Source organism: Pangasianodon hypophthalmus, chromosome 13 (assembly GCF_027358585.1).
Source record: "Pangasianodon hypophthalmus isolate fPanHyp1 chromosome 13, fPanHyp1.pri, whole genome shotgun sequence".
NCBI classification, from domain to species: domain Eukaryota; kingdom Metazoa; phylum Chordata; class Actinopteri; order Siluriformes; family Pangasiidae; genus Pangasianodon; species Pangasianodon hypophthalmus.
The window spans coordinates 12,614,692-12,635,983 of record NC_069722.1 but is presented as its reverse complement, the minus strand read 5'-3'; the positions used below and the strand labels follow the sequence as shown (position 1 = coordinate 12,635,983).

Genomic DNA, 21,292 nt, shown 5'->3' with positions numbered 1-21,292 from the left:
AATTGGGGCCCCGTAGTTCCAGTGAAGGGAAATTTTAATATTAAAGCATACAAAGACATTCTAGACAATTGTGTGCTTCTAAGTTCTTCTAAGCTTCTAAGGGGGCAGTGTTGGGAATGCCCACAAATGGGTGTGTTGGTCAGGGTACTGTCTGTGTTAAGTTTCCACTTTTCCCTAAAGCACTGCAGCACAAAGATCGTGATTAGATGGTAGCACGAGCACTACATTGAACACTCTCCCAGTTAAGATCGTCATAAATTTACAATGCTTTTGGGAAACTCAGTCCACATCAGTTATTATCTCCAAAAAAACCCTCCCTGTTATTCAGAGGGAAGGAGCTGCATGGCAGGTGGAAGTCCACCTTTCCTCTTTTTCATTATGAATTGTGCTTGCTATTTTTTGCCCTGAACCACAGGTGTCTATACACTGCTGGCTGGCTGGCAATGGAAATTTCTTACTTCTACACCCACTAACAGCAGTAGTATGTTACTGGAAGAACTTTTTTAAAAGATGTGTGGACAGAGGTTCCCCTTTTACACGATGACTTTTTTTTTCCATAATGCATAAAGGTACAATATGTAACTTTGGCCTGCTGCTGGTCTTATTGCTGGTCAACATTTCCTTGCTTGAAATGAAGTAGTAGACTTTATTTTATTAATACAATGCCTAAAACTCTGAATTTTTTAATCGATTCCTGTTTCACCAATAACTTTCCAAAGCAGTATTAAATGAGGAACCTCCTGAATGACAGGTGAACCACAAATAATATGTCGTCATCACATCCTATGTGTCAGTGAGACATTTGAGCACCACTTTCTGTGCTAGTTCACCTATTTAAATCACTCGAATATGGAAAAAGTTTGAGAAGAGTTTATCGTTTATCCAGCTTTTGCAAATCCACAACACTTAAACTGAACACTCAAATGTTTCTACTGTAGAAACGAAAATTATTCCCAGACCCAGTATTGACAAAAATACCACACTGTGACATTAATTACATTAATTTCTCAAACATTTCTTTCTTGTGTCTTCTAGTTGACAGAGAACTACACTTGTAAGATTAGAGGAAGTTGAAGTTATCAGTACAAGACAAGGTAGGATTGATGTTCTATTTAGAAAAGGGAAAGTCCAGAACAAGCCATTAGCAATTGCACAAAACTTTGAAGGACATGATAAAATAATAGGTTAACAGGTTATCAGGAGCCATTTTGTATTCAGCCGATGATTTAAACCTCCTACAATAAATCCTAGGTCCAGTATTAAACTTGTAGTCAGCAAATGTAGTTTGTATAGTGGTGATAAGTTTACTATATGAGCCCTTCAGGACAGATTATTTAGGGTCTGTATTATTAATATTTATATATTATTTATATATCATCGTTCTTGCCTTGTTTAGATAACACACCTATTAGTGGACTCTTGATTTACATAAGATTATGTAAGAAAGAGCAATAGTTTTTAATAGTGGGCCAAACAATTATACTGTTACCATATTCTTTTGTGTTAACCTACATATTAGTGATGTTCTGATGGTATGAGGCACAGGCATAGCAGCTTTTATTAACCTCAGTGCCACCAGAAGAAGGGTTCAGCTAGCAGAAATATCCAGCCAGCATATGCTGTGGTTGGAAACCTACTACTGATGATGGTCTAGACGCTGACTAACACACGTTATATATATAAAAATGAGTTTTATATAGTCTCTAGCTGTCATATAATCATATAATATGTTTTAGTCATTACTCATTTGGCTTGTCAGCAAAAATTTAATTTAACACCAAAATATACATGAAGACAAAAACTTTGTCTGAAGACAATGTATAGATATATTGGTTGTCTCAAATAAACATGGGAAAATAATGTGTATGTTTGATTTGGAACAGATGAAAACACATAATGGCAAGTGAACTCTGGAATAAATGTTATATTTCTGACTTTATGTATTTTACCAATGATTATTTCATTAATCCTTCAGAACAATACTTTAGAACAAATTATTGGCAGATTTTTCTTCCCAAACCATATTGCAAATATTATATTTTATATATCTCATTTAATATTTTTAACCTCACTGGTTTAATTATCTTTATTTTATACAGTACTTCCTGAAAGTATTGGAATGGCAAGGACAATTCTTTTGTTTTTGCTGTACACTGAGGACATTTGGGTTTGAGATTAAAAACATGAATATGAAACAATAGATCAGAATTTCAGGTTTCATTTCGTGATATTTACATCTAGATGTGTTAAAAAAAACTTAGAACATGGCTCCTTTGGTCGCAGACCACCAACTTTTTAGGTGAGCAAAAGTATTGAAACGTGGCTTGCTTTTCTCCCATAGACAGTCCTCTGGTCTTCATGTTGGTTTATCCTTTTTAACAACAATTGTAGTCTTCTCAGGCGAAACCCAGGGCTCAAACCAAGCGTATACATTCAGAGCTACCACCTGCGCAACAAGATACACCTGTCAGTAAAATGGTTGGGTTCAAACAAAACATGCCATGTTCTAAGTTGTTTAACACATCTAGATGTAAATGTCAGGAAATGAAAGCTGAAATTCTCATGAATCGTCTCATATTCATTTTTGATCTCAAACCTAAGTGTCTTTAAGGGACCTAAGTGTCCATTGTATAGCAAAAACAAAAGAATTGGCCTTGCTGTTCCAATACTTTGCTATAAGAGCAGTAAACAGTAATAAATGAAATAAACATTTGGCATGATGGTCCTTTGCTTAAAAAAATGGGTAGTCTCAGGTACAATTTGTGCAGTTTTATAGGAAAACTTTATAGGAAATGAGCTGTAAGTTTTACTGAGCATCTTGCAGAACCAGCCACAGTTCTTCTGGAGACTCTGACTATCTCACTTGCTTCTTATTTTTGCAGATTTTTGTCTGAAGAGTGTCTCTTACATAATATGCTGCTTTCTTTACTGATATACAAACGTTTTTCTATAACATTAGATGTTGTTCTGTTAAACTAATGTTTGGAAATCTAAAATGTTTTTGTACTGACTCGATAATGTAGAAGTCATAAAATAAAAATCTATTACAAAGTTTTTACTAAAAAAAATAGAGTGCCTAAGTCTTCTGCACAGTAAGTATAGTATAGTACTACATATTTATATATATATATATATATATATATATATATATATATATATATATATATATATATATATATATATATATATACTTACTGTATATATTATAGCGTTCACTAGAAATGTAGTACCAGTTGTGTGTTTTAATTCATGCTGGGTCTTTATTGAACAACTTACAGCTTAACTTAAAACAACATGGCTACTGCTTTGGCCATGACCCATGCCTTACAAAAGAGTATCACTGTCTTTTCTACTCCTCAACTCACGCTTCCCCCACACCAAAAAGAAGACAAAAAAAGAACTCCCTTCCTCCCACATAACCACACCCCCAACATACTGTCTAAACGAGACAATAAACAATACAGAATATCACAAACATTATTAAGAAATTGTAATGGCATTAATATATATATGTTTTACAGAATTAAGCCACAGTGACATCCTGGGTTTTCCCAGGCCACATCAGATACTGTAACTTCTGTCTTCATTATTCTCATTATTCTCATAAAGAGAATCCTTTTGATAGTTTTGGTAAAATAGATATGTTTGATGTCTTTTCAGTTCATGTTCCTCTGTTAGATGTTATATAATTTACACCCATGTAATGACAAGTTTAATAATATCACCCTGAGAGAGAAATGGTTCCTAGGTCTTGTGACTGTGTTTGGTTTTGAAAAGTGGAAATAGCTATTACAGGCATTGTAAAGTGTTTATCCACATCCTCAAATAAGTGAACTCAAATCAGCTCAGTTACCCTTACTTACTCAACAGAACTGAAAAACCCCAGGTGTAACTTCCTCCTACCTGCTTTACTGAATAACCCAATGTAGATTTACTATAGCTTTAACCATCAGCAATTTTATAGTTTAGCCTCTCCTAAAAGCTTGAACACTTCTTAATATTTTGTACTTCCCATCTGAGCATTTTCTCTCTGGAACCAAACAACTCACTGAGGCCTTGAGCTTGCAGAGACGTCTCACAGCATTTTAAAGACTTAAGTTCAGACTAAAAATATGTCATGTCAGACCATGTACACCCACACATTTAGAAGACAGGAAACCCAATCTTGCAAGTCTATAAGAGAATAGGAAGTGGAGACGAGCATGTATGGGTTTGTCTGAGAGTTTGTGTGTGTATGGCCTTTGGCAGCCACCAGCTACATGTCCGCCTCCCCGCTTGGCCCCATCTCTAGCAATACTCACGCAAGTTTCACACATGCTAATATTAAGAGGAAGAGAAACTTACTGACAATGAGCTCAATGTAAAGTTTTGCTTACTGGCAGCTATACTAAGGAAGGTATCTGAAGCCTGCTGGATTTGGATTAATCATTGCTGTTTCATCCAGGGTATGTGACACTTCACTTCTCTCATTTGTTCCTCATGCTTACACAACATTTATAGCAATAATGGCTCTTTTTAAAACTTTAAAACTTTCAGCCTCAGCCTAGTAGCTTTTGTCAAATAAATGGTACTGAATCTTAAAGCAAGTAAGAGTAAAGTACAGAAAATTTATATGTCTCAGTATTTTTTTAAAAACTTGCTGCTAATTAGTTTAATATTAGATACAGCTGCGGTTGTAAGACTGCACCGATGTTACAACAATGTCACAACATAGCAACAACGTCCTTAGTTAATACCTTGATCAATATCATAATCTGCAATGCTACCCTGCGTTGAACTTTGTTTGCATTATTTCCCTTTTGTGAGGTTTATTTTCAGTTTTCTATTATCATGTTTGTATGCCTCATATTTATATTGTAGAGACAAAGACATGGCTTGTATTCCGTATGTCTGATCAGGAACGTTGATAACTATTTAAATTGGGAAATTTAACATGCTAAAATTGAAATTTAAGAAAATGATAATGAGAATGAAATTTAAGATAAGATAAGATCATGAATTACAACCTCTTGCTGTGTGTCTGGACTATGGAACTGACGATACGCTCTGCTGGAATTCTCATTGTTGTGGCCTGAATTCAGATGACTTACCACTACTACACTTCTATTTGATTACTATTATTAGTGCCAGTACAGATATCACAGGCCACCTTTTTGTCCTTGTCAGTGTCCCACATCATACTATATTCTAAAATCCCAAGTAGCCAAATGTTTAATTAGCTTTTCAAGAAAAGTAAACTAACAAAAAGTTTCTTTCTGTGCCTATTTTATCATTGTACAATGCCAACACCACATTGTACGATACTGTTTATAATACAAATTGTGCTAATCTTCCAGATATTCAGTATTCCTTCATATATTACTTCACTTTTAACATATACTATTTATTCTGTTTTTTTTTTTTTTTTTAATAAGATTAATTTAAGAATTATCCCTAACATAATTATTTTACGCTAGGGATGTAACCAAATATATTTGGATTCAACAGATCCTAAACTAAAACAAATACACATACAAATAGTAGGCAGGCGATGTGTTTTTTTGTTTCTTGTTTGTATTTGTGCTGGGGTCTCCACAAAATAGTCATTTAATTCATTTTGTTGGTTGCAATATGACATTAAAAGTGGAAAGGTCTCCTGAGCTCACTCTGAGCTGGGAAGCTGTGGAAGCTTAAAGCTGTTACATTTCGAAAATGCTGTGCAGAGAGGAACACATTAGTAGTGCCCATGATACTTCTTCATTTGTCTTTGAAAGTATTCTGTCTTAAATACGTGGTCTTATGGCAGACACTCGTTTTGATGACATTACGAAGGACAAACTGATGAATGTAATTGCTACCGGAAATGTGAGAACCATACAACTTCAAAATGGAAATGCATCGTAGTCGTGAGTGAAAGTGGCCCATTTAGACTAGCAGCAGCACTGTGTCCCAGCTTTGAAGTACATGGTAGCATGTTCAGTGAATTCTTCTAATTTTTCTGGAATTTAACAGACTCAAAAGCTGAAGTGAAACTGATAAAATATTATTAGATGGCTATTGTTGTCAACTATAAACAACAGTTCCCTGATTTTGGGAAGAAATTGTTATTTTGAATCATAGTTAGCTTACTTACTCAGTCTCATTAGTCAGAAGATAGAAAGCTTGCCAGAAAGTTCCACAGGGCTTCTAGTTCAAGATAATAAAGTTTTTATTCTGTAAATTGCTATTAATTTTTTTTTTAACCCTTACGTTATAGACTACACCCACTTTTGTTTTAAATGTGAACAGGAATACAGATATGAATATTTGGAGCACTAAATAAATTCAGATAAAGATACAGTGGCATTGTGTTAGACACCTATTGCATGCTTAGTATGTTTAGTATCTCTGTGATTTTAACCATGGCATTGTAGTTGGTACCAGATGGGCTGGTTTCAGTATTTCAGAAACTGCAAATCTCCTGTGAATTTCACACACAACAGTCTCTAGACTTTACACAGAATAGTGTGAAAAACAAAAAACACAGAGTGAGCGACAGTTCTGTGGGTGTAAATGCCATATTGTTTTGACCTGCCAGGAAAGATATAGTAACTCATATAATCACTCGTTGCAACCGTGGTGAGCAGAAAAGCTGATCAGCATGCACGAACCATGAGGTGGATGGGCTACAACAGCGGAAGATCAAATCAGGTTCCAGTCCTGTCAGCTAAGAACGGGAATCTGAGGCTACGGGCACAGATTCACCCAAACTGGGCAGCTGAAGATTAGAAAAAAACATCACCTGGTCTTTTTCCAGTCTTCACCTATCCTGTTTATATTGAGAACATTGCCTATGTAGTAAATTATCATAGACACATGCATTATCATCACGGATTTCAGCTGTTATGCACAGAATGAATACATTCCTGCCTCCTACTGAGAACATGACTAATATTGATCTAGGAGATCCCCAGCTGCAAATCTCAATACTCTAACACCTGCATCACTACCATCATGTTTCATTGTTAAATGAACAGGTCATTTTTTTTTTTTTTTTTACAATATGTTGTATTTCCTATTAAAATGCTGAAAATGAACATATTTTACACCAGGTAATAAAAAAATACAGCTGTACACAAAGTGTCCCCATCACCTGGTATTCACAACCCTCACTAATGTTTTCTGTGTCAAGTTTTATAGTATCTTTTGGTTTCTCTTTTTTTCCTATTATTTTTTCATCAGCAGATATGAAACCATATCTTTCTATCATAAAGTGACAGCTTTCTTTTTTGCTGACTGTACCATTAATTATGATTTTTTAAAAATTATAAGTTAAATTTTTAGTACTTTTCTTTGTTATACATTACAATGAGTGTATATGAAACCAAAAGTCTTTTCTGGTTGCAGGTTGAAAGTTTTTTGAGTTGCAGTATGACTCATGTCTTTCATGTTACGTGGCGCTAACTCTAAGTGTCAGAACTCCGATGGAGAAAACAGGTGCTTACTCTTAATGACCTACAACAGAATACCTAAAACAGTTTTGTGAATTATAAATTCAGATACTATATTATTTGCTGAAAAGACTATCTGAACTAACTTTGCAGCAGGTGATGTATCTTCAGATGTAGAGTCGAGCCTCTATCAACGTGTTCATGCCATGCTCAGAGAACTGGACACACACGCTCAAGCTGGCTCAGCCTGCAATAAAGGTACCTAAGTACTCTTTCAATTCAATTAAAATGATGTTAATTTACATCATTACAATTTTGGAGAATTTACACCATTTTAATTTAGGCTAACAATAATCTATGTGCAATAATCCTATGATCATAGCAACCGAAGCTTCAAGCTTCATTGTTAGCACTGAATTTCAACATAAAAAAACATTAAAACAATAACTTTTTAAACTCTTGCCTGACAAGGGATGCTAAGATGGACGCTGCATAAAAAGGTGGAGAAATATCCCTCTACTAGCATCTCGCTACTGAGGGTCCTTGTTAAGGAGCTTGAAAAGGTTAGTCTTTTTAAAATCTGGTTTCAATATTAAAACAAATGGTAAAAACAGTGGAAAAAAATGGTAACATAATTCAGTTTCATAGTTACCAGTTTCCTATGGAGACAATAAGTAGAGATGAATGAATAATGCTTCATTAACACTTAAGTCACTACTGATACCTATCAAGGAATGCTCGCTAATTGCTCAAAACATAATGATTGGAGTAATTCATTATATTATTCATTATAGTAACTATTGATTATTTACTTAACATCAATGTTAATTACCAAATTCTGTGCTTTACCTTCCTTCTGGAGAACTACTAAAACTGATGTAATACAAACTCTACTACTGATGTACGACATTGCTAATGACTGAGGTGTTACTGTGTACTTCTGCTGGAATTAACCCTGATCTGTGTGTACTGCGAAGTGAATCTGTGTGTACTGCACAGTGAATCAGAAGTAAGACTGAAGCAAGACTGAGGTGTTGCTGTGCTGTTGCTTAGAAATTCAAATTGCCCCTGAGTGTGGAAAGTTGTACACCAAACTACTGCTTTAAGATAAGATATAAAAATATGCAAACTTCTCTCTGCATTGATCTCACTGGTAGTCAACATTTTGTGGCTCTTAAAATCATATCTTATATCTTAAAATCAAGGAATTGTATAGATACATCAGCAATTATTGTTTAATTTAATCAATAATTAATGAGTAGTTATTATAAGAAAAAGCAGTAAATAGTAGTAAATAATGAGTATTCATTTATTTGTTTATTTGTTTGTTTGTTGGACACTGACATGTAAAATGACATGTATAATAGTGAACTACCCCAATCAATCTTTCTTTCTTTCTTTCTTTCTTCCTTTGTTTCTTTTTTCCTGATACATAAGATATAGTATTTAAAGTTCAGTTATTGTAGTGAACTACTCCAATCGCCATGTATTTATTTATTTATTTGTTTAGTTTATTTATTCATTTACTTATTCTTTTCTTTCTTTGTTTGTTTGTTTGATACTGATAAGTAAGATATGTAAAATTCAGTAATAACTGTCTAGGTGATAGTGAACTATGCCAATCCTTATTTATGTTTGTTTGCTTGTGTGTTTGTTTGTTTGTTCGTTATTTTGATACTGATGCTAGAGTGACTTACATATTGATTACCATCTGATTATATAAATGTATTTTTTCCCCAGGCAGAGAGGATTGACTGCAAAATTCGCATCATTCCTTTGCTGCACACTCTGGCTTATGCAGTAATACAGGTCTGTTTTCTCCTTTGGGGTTTACAGCTTATCAAAATGACATTTCCCAATTAACCATGTTACAGTTTTATTTAGGTCAGATAAACCATATTTCTACAAGTTATCTCTCTCCTTGTTGTTTGCAACAAGAAATGTCAAGTTCTCATAAGCATTCAGTTTGTCTGTTTTGCTTGGCAGTCTGCTTACATTCCAGACGAGCTGTGTGAAAGGATATATGTATGCCTAAAACGTCTGGTTACACTACCGGAGCCTTACTGCAGCGTGGGCCTTAATTATGCTAAAAACATGAAAATAGAACAAAACATCCCAGGTAATCATTTCTGAAATTTTATATCGCCTAACTGCATGTTTTTCGTTATAATATTAGACACTGTTCCTTAACTACTTCCTTCTTGTTAATGATGCTGTTCGACTTCAGCTGAGCATTCCTTAAATGTTTCTGAACATGACGTATTTCCTTGAAATGTGTTTCCTTTTTCTTGAGAAAATAAATCACAAACCATAATATACTATATGCAGTAGCCTAACAGGTGTGCTCTCTGATTGGTTGCAGGTGCTCTGTATCAAAGAAGAGTCATTGCTGAACACAGCCTAAAGAATGAACATTATCCTCTTCATGAGAGGTAGCACTTAATCTACCCACTGAATTTAATTTTCTTTACCTTCACATAGATTTTTACCTTCATAAAATTTCCTTATGCGACAGATCACCCATTGCATTTTTGCTATAAATAAATAAATAAAATTCTACATCACTACTGCAAGGCAACAGATCTTTTTTTGTCAGATGACATGTTGCTTTTTCTGAGTAGTTCATAAGCCACAAATAAACTGCCTGTGGTTTTGTGATGTAAATAATCTCTTCTGGAGGTGCACGGTTTATTCATCTAAGTAGAGTGATTACTGGAAAACACAGTAGATCAATGAAGATAGACTGGTTTAAGTGATGATTGATGATGCATAAAAGAAGTGTGATTGAGGAAACATGTAATCTTACTTATTGATATTCGCTGGTGATAAAATCTGAGAGAATTGTTTTTCATCCTCATTTTCAAGTTTGATCTGCTGCAGTCAAATGTAAATCTTTGCTTTAATATTTTCACCACAGGAAAGTCTAAGAATGGAGAATGTTGCGTTTTGTAGTTTTATTTGAAGCTTTATTTTCATCTTATTAACATCAAGAGAAAGTGAAGGAATGACTATTTATTGGTGATGTAACTGGAGTGATAATAATAAACTAATTTGTTAGCCCACATCACACCACAATTGTTGATTATTTTCCTATAACAGCCTGTCTCAAAGTGTTTCGATTTCAGTACACATAGGAGGATGTTCAGTTAAATTGTGGTTTTAATGTCTTAATGCTTTTTTCACAACCTTGCTTTGTAAATAACTTATCAAATAACTTATCCTTTGGTTGTGTGTCGTACAGAGTGTTTGTATTTGCGGATCCAGCCGTGTTTCCTGAGACACTGTTAAATGCAGTGAGGGCTGATGTAGAGTGTGGAGCTTTGGACTGGGACACACTGAGCCCTCAGCGCCGGGTTCTACTGCACACACTACAAGCCGGACTGGGGAGAGAATGCCATGGGAGACAACTTACACAAGCCCTGGAGGTCTGTATATGTGTAGGTGTGTGTGGTTTGTGTGTTTAATCATCATTTGTCTCAAGGAGATGATGGAACATGGCTGTGATTCAATGCATAAAAACAAAGAGGCGGAAGAGATAAGAGATTGCAATGCAGCCCTTGAATTACAAAATATTTCCATGTGTAAAATATATGCAGATACCCAAAAACATACAAGCTAACAAGGTCTAACATGTCTTTTATATTAGCAAATTGGCATGTCTCGTCTATTTTGTGCATTAATGTATATGCAATTTGGGCATTTCTACCTGAAAGATGCAAATACATGGCAGTGTCAAGTGAATTAATTTAAAACCTCGTTTAAATTCACCATCTTTGCATGAGACATCACTTTTTTATGCAGTTGTAAAGTACCCACAAACACATTTATTTACACACAGAATTGATCAGACTCAAATTAGCCTTTTTACTTGGGATTTTAGTAAACCATGGCCTCAGAGTCTTTTAGACATAGTTATGATGAAGCAGGAAGATATTTACTCACTTATTAAATATGGTGGTTCCAGGAGTTAGGTGAAGACATGGAAAAATACTTCCAGGATGTTGTGGCCATTGTAGAGGAGAGAATGATGGATGGAGGTTCAGAATGTGACCAGTACAACGCAAGATTACAGCAACTCTATGATGAAATCATTTGCTCTGCTAGCACAGGTAGAAACAACTATTTTGGATGCAGCATTTCAGGAAGATATTGACCACGTTTTTGCACTCTAAGCTTGTTGTGTGATTTCTCTTTTCAGAGCAATCATGTACTGCTAGTCTGGTTGGAACTCCACTGCCCAGTCCTGAGGTTAGCTTCCATGTCTGGACAAAAGAAGATGAGATATGTGAGCATTCAGATATGTGACCTAACTTTCATTACGGTGTCTCTGTTGGCTCAATCCTTTTAACAATTAATATTAAATAATATTTATATTTTCAAACAGGGAACGAGATGATAAACTTCACTCTAATGAGCTCTACACATCGGAACTCTGCACTTCTCGAAGAAGAAGACAGCAGACGTGCTTCCGTCATCTCCACCATATCCAGAGACAGTGGCATAGAGGGAGATTTGCCTTTAAATGAGTTCTCCTTTCTGATGGTTGAGCCCTCTGGTGGACTGGAGGTCCAGGAACAGCAGAAGAGTTTATCGTTTTCCAGGAGGCCATGTGTGAGGTGGCCAAAGGCTGGGAACAGAATGACTTTAATGATGGAGGCCATTAAGGAAAGTGGAGGAACAGGGGGAAGTGGAAGCTCTATTCTTAAAGAAGAGAAAAACTTTACTGCTCGTGTTGTGGTTATGGGTGATGACAGCACTCTGGGTAGGCTGGCCAAGGCTTATCACACTATACGGTATGAAGGCTTGTTATTGTCTACATTTTGAGCGCTTTCTCCCAGATGGGAAAGTCGTCAATATTCTAATGAAATAAACTCTTCCCTTTTGATAATGTGTGCAGAAAAAAGGAGATGCGGAATTTATTTCTGACAAAGAGAGTCAACTTGGAAATATACTATGTTCCTGTCACTAGCCAGTCCAATACAGCTTCTTCAGTCCAGGTGAATATTCACTGATCTCTTCTTAGATTAAAAAAACAATGTAATAGTTTAGTTGAAGGATACCTTCATAACACCTTTATAAGCAGTGCATAACTATTTCATAAAGCAATTCTGGACAATTTATGAAAGAACAATGTAAAAGATTATGAGGTGGTTTTATATAGTATAATATTGTCTTCTCATGAAAAACAGAAGACAGAAGGATTGGTAGATTATTCAGTATTATTACCCAAATGTTTTATTTTCATCTATTGACATTTATTTTGAGACTTTTCCATGAAATATACCATTCCTAACTTCTTAAATTAGTGAAATTGTAGAAGGTATACAAGTTGTTTCATCACAGTGTTATAAATGCAAATTAATTTATTACTTTAGTTTGAATACATGGAAATAATTCATTCCGCTGACATGGTCCTCTAAAATATATAAGGTATTATTTATTTTCATGTTCCTATGTGAAGCAGATACAGTACATACATACAGTGAATATAAAATTTAAAGTTTACACACCCCTGTTAAAATTACAGGTTTTTGTGATGAAGAAAAAGGAAACCAAGATAAATCATGTCAGATCTTTTTCCACCTTTAATGTCATATAATAACCATCAAAATTCAAGTGAAAAACAAATGGAAATGTTTTAGGGGAAAAAAGAAAAAGAAAAATCGTACAACAACCTGGTTGCACAAGGGTGCATACCCTTTTATAACAACGTAACGCCATCATCAAGTGGAGAAATTGGGGCACCACAATGCGTACCAAGAACAGGATGTTCCACCAAAACTGAAAAAAAAAAACTGCTGCAGGAAGAGACCAAGAGACCTATGGCAACATTAAAAGAGCTGCAGGAACATCTGGCAAGTACTGGTCACTCACTGGATGTGACAACAATCTCTTGTATACTTCACATGTCTGGGCTGGATGGTAGGGTGGCTAGAAGGAAAACAAAACATACAAATTCTGCCAAAATATACATACAAAATACACTTTGAATCATGTGGCAAAAAGTTTTATGGTCTGATGAGCCTAAGGTAGAAATATTTGGGCATAATTCTTAAAGATATGTTTGGTGCAAAAACAAGACAGCTTATCATCAGAAGTACAGCATAACCACAGAGAAGCATGGTGGTGGCAGCATCATGCTATGTGGTTGCTTCTCTTCAGAATGGACTGGGGCTTGAGAGAAGATAGAAGAAATCATAGATAGCTCCAAATCTATTTTGGTACAAAACCTGCAGGCCACTGTTAGACAGCTGAAGATTCACATTCCAGCATGCTAATGAGTGAAAGTACAAATCCATTCATCAAAGGAAAGGCTTCAGAAGAAGAAGTTCAATGTTTTGGAATGGCCCAGTCAGAGTCCAGATCTAATTTCTAATGAAAACCTGTGGAATGACTTGAAGACAGCTGTGGACAGGAAATCCTCTCGCAATAGATAATTGATCTGGAGCATTTTTTTCAAGAATTTCCAAATCAAGATCTGCTAAGTTGGTAGAGTCTTATCTGTATTACAAACAGAAGGTGCTTTTCAAAGTATTAGTTAAAGGGTGTGCGCATTTATGAAATCAGGTTATTGTAAATTATTCCTTTTTCTTTTATCCCTAAAACATTTCTATTTGTTTTTCACTTGAATTTTGTTGCTTGCTATATCACAATAAAGGTAGAAAAAAAACCTTACATGATTATATATACATATACATAATGAAATCTGAATATATATTTATAAATACTGAATATATAAGTGCAAATCAGAATATTTAGTTATAAATCTGAATATATAGTTATAAATTCTGAATATTTAGTTATAAATTCTGATTACATAATCATACATTTTATCAGGCATATTGATAGACAAGCTTTTAATTTTTCCATATTTGACTAAACCAATAAACATGCTTGGTATAATCAGTTTTTGTTTTGTCTCAATAAAATCATTATTCATCAACAGATTGTTGACAATTTCCCTAGCCCTCTCAGTCATGCTGAATTCCGCAGAAAAGCTACATAGCATTAGCACTGTTAACCGACTGTGAAGACCCTTTGGCACTACGGCCAGCCTTTTGTAAAGTAGAGGAACATACTCCCTTTGGTTTAGATAAGTGATGTGCACTTAAAATAATTATATAATAGTACAATATTTGCATTGTTAAATGTATACGGGATGTATAGGCCTACTGTTTTATACATATATATTCCAATTTCCAATTTATGTATTCAGAGTTATAACTATATATTTGTATTTACATATATTCAGATTTCATATAATTATTGAACTGTTTGGCCCTTCATTATATATATGTGTGTGTGTGTGTGTGTGTATATATATATATATATATATATATATATATATATATATATATATATATATATATATATATATATATATTTGTTTATTTATTTATATATATATTTGTGTATTTATTTATATATATATATATATATATACACGTGTGTGTGTGTGTGTGTGTGTGTTTGAATGTTATGAAGGCCCAGTGTAGGTTCCTTTCAAATGAAGTGTTACCAGTTAATCTCATATTCACATATTGGCAAAATATGCCAGTTGGCAAATATAAAAAATTGAGGTATAATATTCATCCTGTAGGATGTTTCCTTTCAGGAAAATGCTTCAGCAGATGTAGACAGGCTTACAATTGCAGCATCCTTGGGCAGTGTGGATCCATGGTATAACTCCAACATTAACAGTCTGGGAGCCATGATCCTGAAACTAGCTGAAACGGTAATTATTCCTTAAACTCTTTTCGGCTTGATTGCACATAATATACCATCTTCCATGTATTTGAGATGTGTAATCTGCAGTGGAAAGAAACATATGGACAAAATGTCCTGTTATCTGGTGAAACAACTTTTTTATATATATGTATGTGCTTTGGATTACAGCACTCCAGTGTTGTCGGGTCTTCAGAGCCCAACTCCTTTCTTTTGGACATCATCTCATACTACACGCGCACAGCACAGCAGCCTGTCCACATACCCATTTACACTGTTAAGGTCTGACTGCACATTCAACATTTCATAACCTGTAGAGCGTTAGCTAAATTAATTCTATTTTTTTTCTGTATTAGATGCATGCTCAAGGGTCCAGAGGAAAAACAATTAGAGATCTAGGTTTTTTAAATGCACGAATGTCCTAATGTCCTGTTGTATATATACACACTCAATATACAACTATATACACCACTTTATTAGGAATTATTATCATGTGGCAGCAGTATAATGCATTAGATCATGCAGATACAGGTCAAGAGCTTCGGTAATGTTCACATTGAACATCAGAATGGGGAAAAATGTGACTGTGGCATGGTTATTGGTGCCAGATGGACTGGTCTGAGAATTTCAGAACCTGCTGATCCCTCGGGATTTTCACTCAAAACAGTCTCTAGGGATTACACAGAATGTTGCAACAGAAAAGACAAGGGACAAGAACCATCAGGTGAGCAGCAGCTTTGCAGGTTGAAATCTCTTGTTAATGATAGCGGTCAGGTAAGAATGGTCAGACTGGTTCAGGAATCTGAGTCTACAGTGGGCAGAGACTCACCTATACTGGATAGTTAAAGATTGGGAAGAGACAAATCGGTTGTTAACTGTCCAAACGTGGTGATATCACATTTTTTCCACAATCTGATGTTTGATGTGAACATTACCTGAAACTCATGACACGTATCAGCATGATTTTATGCAATGCCCTGCTGCCACATGATTGGTTATTTGGATAATTGCATGAATGAGCAGGGGTATAGCTGTTCCTAATAAAGTGGATGTGAGTGTATATCAGGTTATATCTGCTTCTACCAATCTGTCACCCTTATCATTTCCTCTAACCCACTTATGTGTTCATATTTTGCTTTTCCTCTACCATCAAGTATGTTTTTTGTTTCATATTAGTCACTCTAATTGACCACATGAAACCGAAGCCTGGGTCGCAGGAGGAAAATTTCTCAATGTCACTAACCAGCTATCTAATCAACTGAATATGTATACAGACCTTCAGCAAAGTGCTATGTATCTGAAAGGTCACTTCACTATTCTTGTGTCTAGATTTCCTTCTCTGGTTTGGATTCTAAAGTTGTGGAGGAGGTGTTTGTGTGTCAGCTTGACATGGACTTTCCTGGGTTCAAGCCTCTGAGAGTTACATTTAGAGACACAATCAGGGGTGAGCATACAGTTGAACAGCAGCATTAAATAGTTACGAATTGTTTCACTGTCTATAAAGATCTTTGGCTTATTTGAATAACATCAATGATTAACTAATATTTTATTTTCAGGATCAGTACGATATAAGAAAAACATGCAAGAAGAGTATGGTGTAGTTGTGGCTGTGAACTACAGAAAGGTGCCTATTGTCTCTAAACGCTACCTTAAAAATACTCTAGACTTATTAGTGCTAAAGCTGAATATTTCTAATATTTTACTGTAATACTTCACTGTTCTGAGGGTTTGTGTTGACATAGAGGATGCTTTTGTGCTGCTTAACCTTTCAGGCCTCCATAAGCAATCGAGAAGTGGACAGAGGAATGTCTTTAATAACGTGCGGCGTGTCAATCTGTACAGCTCCACCAAGTGGAACCAAAAGTACATCATTAAAGAAAAATATTGAAACTATTTTGTCCCTGCTATGATCATTTGTTTGGTATGTGGGGTTTACATTTTAATCAAGATTCATGTATAAGCATGACTTTTTTTTTCTTCACAGGTCTTGAAAGTCTAAGCGTAGATTTTCGTGATCCAAATCCTACCAGACCTCCTATGGTAAGAATGAGCAGTGTTTTATATGAATATGCTCTAAAAATATTTGTCAAATGGTTGTGAGGTTTATTAAGTCATTGCTTTACTAGGGATTGAGCATAATTTCTTCAGGTAGAACCTTTCTGGATTAACACCCCTTTGTTGTTCCTGGAACAACACTGCAATTCAGTTATTGTCATCAGTGTGTGCCTTCTTCTTTTCCCACCCCTGAGACACACGAGTTGATAGTGTTACCTTGTCCAAGGTTTTCTAGTGTAATTAGACTTCATGTGATGTGCTGACATGAGATTTGTTTTGTCTGAATGTTGGTGGTTGAACATCTTGCACACTTTAGATATATAGCAGAGTTTCGCAAGTTGTAAATGGCCATTGGACTTTTTTTTTTTCATGTTAGACCTTGCCAGATAAGAAAGCTTGTGTGTAGCACTGCCAGACAAAAAAAACTAGTAGTATGTATCTATAGCTAGCTAATATTAGCTGAGCACTTTCAAAATTCCTTTTTTTACAAGGAGGTAAAGCATTCTGTAGCTAAAATTAAGCAAAAGCAAATTTTTCTTTTTTTTATTGTGTAATATAATTTGTGAAATTATGAAATAAGAACTTTTGCTGTTTTTTTGTTTGTAGTCATCAAGAAGTTTGTTTTTGGTTTTTTGCATTCCTATCTCTCTCATGTGCTTGAGCAAGGTCCTTAACTCTCAACAGCTCAGTTGTATAAATAAGATAAATGTAAGTCGCTGTGGATAAGGGCATCTGCCAAATGCCATAAATGTAAATGTGCACACCTCTGTGTGACACACGGACGCACACACACACACACACACACATAATGTAGCAGTCTGTCACTAGGACATGACCACGCAGAGACCCTATTAGTATTCACAGATCAGTTTAGTGCTTTATGTTTTGGATGCACGTAGTAGACTAGTCAATGATGGAGAGACAGTGAGCACCAGATGCAGCAATGTGTTTGAAAACAAAAAAAGTAATGATAAATGTTCTTTTATATAACAGTTTCTTCTAGTCCAATAATTTGATTGGACAAGCAGCTTTCCAAGATACTGATATTTAGTATAACAGCACTGGTACATTTTACTGTTTGTATCAAGCTACTTGACTGTATTTGCTTGATAAATGTCCAATTCTAGCAATAGTTCCTTACACTGTAACCGTTACTACACTTACCTGGAACATGTAATCCAGCTTGTGTCTAAAATGTCAGTTACTCAATATTTATTTCTTGTTAATAGAACTGTTATATAAAAGCAATATCACGCTCACAATGGTGCTGTTTTACTGAATATCAGCGTGGCTGTGATTACCAATGGGCAAATCACAACTGTGCTGATATTGAGATATTAACAACAGTCTTACTTAAGACTTAACAAGTCTTACTTGTGATATTACTTAATTATATCAGCCTTATTTAGAATGGTTTGATTTGGGCTAGAATCCCATAGTTTCCTTCTGAGTAAATCTACCTGCTATGTTAGCTAGCGAAAATAATCCGAACTACCAAGAGTGCTCATTAGGGCTTGAATGGTTGATTGCAACTAAATATGGTTGATGTTTTAATTTTTTTTCAAGAAATACATGATTTTACCTAATGTTATAAATTGAGCTACACAATAGCTCAGTTTGTCTACAAACAGACTTGTACATACAGTATGTAGGAAAAATGGCAGCAAATGGTTAAAATCAATGTTGTAGCAAGAACAAAAAATGGGAGGTTGATCTAGGAATTTGTCCTACTGTATGCAATCATATTTGTAGTACGGCATTACTAATAGTGTATTTTCTCATAGTCTACCCTTAGAGTGACCAACATTTGCATCAGAGCCCTGGAGAAGAAAACATTTACTGTATGTCTGGACAAAGACTCGAGCAGGACCTTCAAAAATGTCCAGAGGTAAATAAAGACATGAAGCTACATTGTACTGTAGATATAATAAATCTAGATGCTGCATTAGCTGCTGTTGCTTACTATCATGCATCAGTGTTGATTACATTTACACATCAACACCCGGCCACATTAGGAGAGGTAAGAATCCCTTGTAAGCCATTACAAATTTAAGGAGAGATGCTGATCTCCCCTGATAAAATCAGCTGTAACTTCCTTCAACATTTTTACAAAACTGGCGGCACACGGGGGACCTACACAATATTAGGTGGTTTTAATGTTATGGCTGATCGCTGTAGCTTAACAGCAACATATTCATTATAATTTGATCAAGTAAAAGCTAGAGTAACACCTGTAGCTAGCTTAGTTACAACTCGATAAACACAGCCTGCATGATTTACTCAGATAATGATGCTCAATCACAAATCCAACTACATTTATCTGCAACATTTAACAACTACATTTAATCACAAATCCAACTATTCAATTGCAAAAATTAATCTTCCCGAATGCTACATATAAAATACTGTATTAAGGACATTAGCCAAGAACTGAAGTTATGTTAAAGAGACCTAAAACAGCATTAAGCAGTAATAAACTGTATACTCACCTCACTCCTGTAAGTCCCTCATAAAATAAAAACACAATTTCTCCCGAGAAAAATGATTCTTACATCCATATGCCGCACAGCATGCTGCCGTTTTCACAAACAACTTCATGGATTCTGTTCATGAATTCTGTTCAAGTCAATGGTGACATTGATCTGGAAAGTTGTCTCTGACGCATCAATCTTAGCTCAAAGCAGCATCTAGGTTTCGTATATTTGTGTACTGTGTATATCAGGACCATGATGTAGTATATTTAATTACTTAATTATTTGTTTAATATGAGCCAACAGTGCTAAGGTGTTTATATATTTAATTTAGTATTTCTGTTATATAGCATAGAGGTGTCTCCGTGCACAGACCCTGGATACTCTCTTCAGAAGAGCAAGTCTAAACACAGTCTGATGGAGGACGACTCGGGACTGAGCAAATTCCTGAGCAAGACTTTCTCTTTACCCATCAACACCTTCTCTGGAGCTGTTCAGTGACAATAATGCAACAATCATGCACACTCCTGCCATTGATCATGAACTCTACGGATTGAAATCACATACCTCTGTGCGTGTGTCTGTGTCTGTGGCATCTCACCCAATACAGACATTAGACAACAACAGTTTCTTGTTATTGCTGTTCTGCGTCTGATTGTGAATACCTCTGTATGTTGTCTGTTGGATTATTTAAATAGTTGTAACATCCCAATATGGTTTTGTGTCAATCACTTCTATAGATACTCCAGATACAGTCTTTGATTTACTAATGATTTCTTTGATAAAAGTACATCTTAATATTTTATGATTAGAAGATATGCTTTAGTAGGTCTTTGCAATAGGTCTTTATTAGGGGTGAATATTTACTCATTTCATACTCTCCTTCATCTACTTCACAAATTAGACAAGGAAGAGATAGAAAGAAGAACCATATGCATGAAATCACTGAGTTAAAAGAACACACAAAAAACTATTTGTATAAAAAATATTTAGACATTTTGGCTATAACTAAAACCCACACATGACCGATGACATGCTAATTTTATTTATTAGTCAGTATGATGGTATGCAAATTAGCTAATACATGCTTAAATATTTATTTTTCATAACCAAAGATGGAGGACACCTGCATCTTACACTCTGCTGCTATTCAGTTTGATGTAACATCATATGGGTTTCAAATTAGAGGGAAAAGCAACATCTTAGTAAGGTTTTGGCCCTCCATGAACCACCAAAACAGCTTCAGTGTGCCTTGGTATACATTTTACACATCTCTGGAACTGTACTGGAGGAATGAACACTATTTTTCCAAAATATATTCCTTTAGTTTTGATGATGGTGGAGGACAGCATTCTCTAAAACTCAGCATTCCCAAAATCTCCCATATGTGTTTAAATGGATTCAGAACTGGTGACTGTGAAGGCTAGAGCGTGCACTTACAGTATATGGAAGTCGTTCTTATTTTTGCACAAAATTAGAATATTGTCTGTGCATGAAATTGGCCATGTTACACATAATGCCCCATCATCACCTATCTGTAGGCCTGCATGTCTTACTTCTAATACTTATAATAATCTGAAATATGATCTTCATAATTGCTTGGAGTCTTGCTAAGTTCTCCCTTTGATAAGA

General features: G+C 35.2%; 1 protein-coding gene across 3 annotated transcripts; it reads left to right on the top strand.

The window, feature by feature from the left end:
- The first annotated feature begins 4,253 nt into the window (after positions 1–4,253).
- pik3r6b (phosphoinositide-3-kinase, regulatory subunit 6b) lies at positions 4,254–20,453 on the top strand. 3 transcript variants are annotated; one of them, XM_053239038.1, is made up of 20 exons: positions 4,254–4,445; positions 7,366–7,455; positions 7,566–7,667; positions 7,881–7,972; positions 9,150–9,218; positions 9,396–9,528; positions 9,772–9,841; positions 10,651–10,834; positions 11,374–11,518; positions 11,608–11,694; positions 11,794–12,202; positions 12,307–12,406; positions 15,010–15,144; positions 15,306–15,416; positions 16,464–16,578; positions 16,691–16,758; positions 16,907–16,997; positions 17,119–17,174; positions 18,974–19,077; positions 20,011–20,453. In XM_053239038.1, the coding sequence occupies exons 2-20, from the start codon at positions 7,443–7,445 to the stop codon at positions 20,159–20,161; spliced, it is 2,235 nt and encodes a 744-aa protein (XP_053095013.1). In that variant the 5' UTR covers positions 4,254–4,445; positions 7,366–7,442; the 3' UTR covers positions 20,162–20,453. The 3 variants fall into 3 exon arrangements, with proteins under 3 accessions (XP_053095013.1, XP_053095012.1, XP_026772030.1); XM_053239037.1 differs by having other exon boundaries at positions 7,563–7,667; XM_026916229.3 differs by having other exon boundaries at positions 7,563–7,667; positions 15,025–15,144; positions 20,011–20,451.
- Positions 20,454–21,292: the final 839 nt, after the last annotated feature.

Coding starts and splice junctions, on each gene's coding strand:
- pik3r6b (XM_053239037.1), top strand. Junction 12,407..15,009: donor ATACAGCTTCTTCAGTCCAG/GTGAATATTCAC, acceptor TTCATCCTGTAG/GATGTTTCCTTTCAGGAAAA. Junction 17,175..18,973: donor ATCCTACCAGACCTCCTATG/GTAAGAATGAGC, acceptor ATTTTCTCATAG/TCTACCCTTAGAGTGACCAA.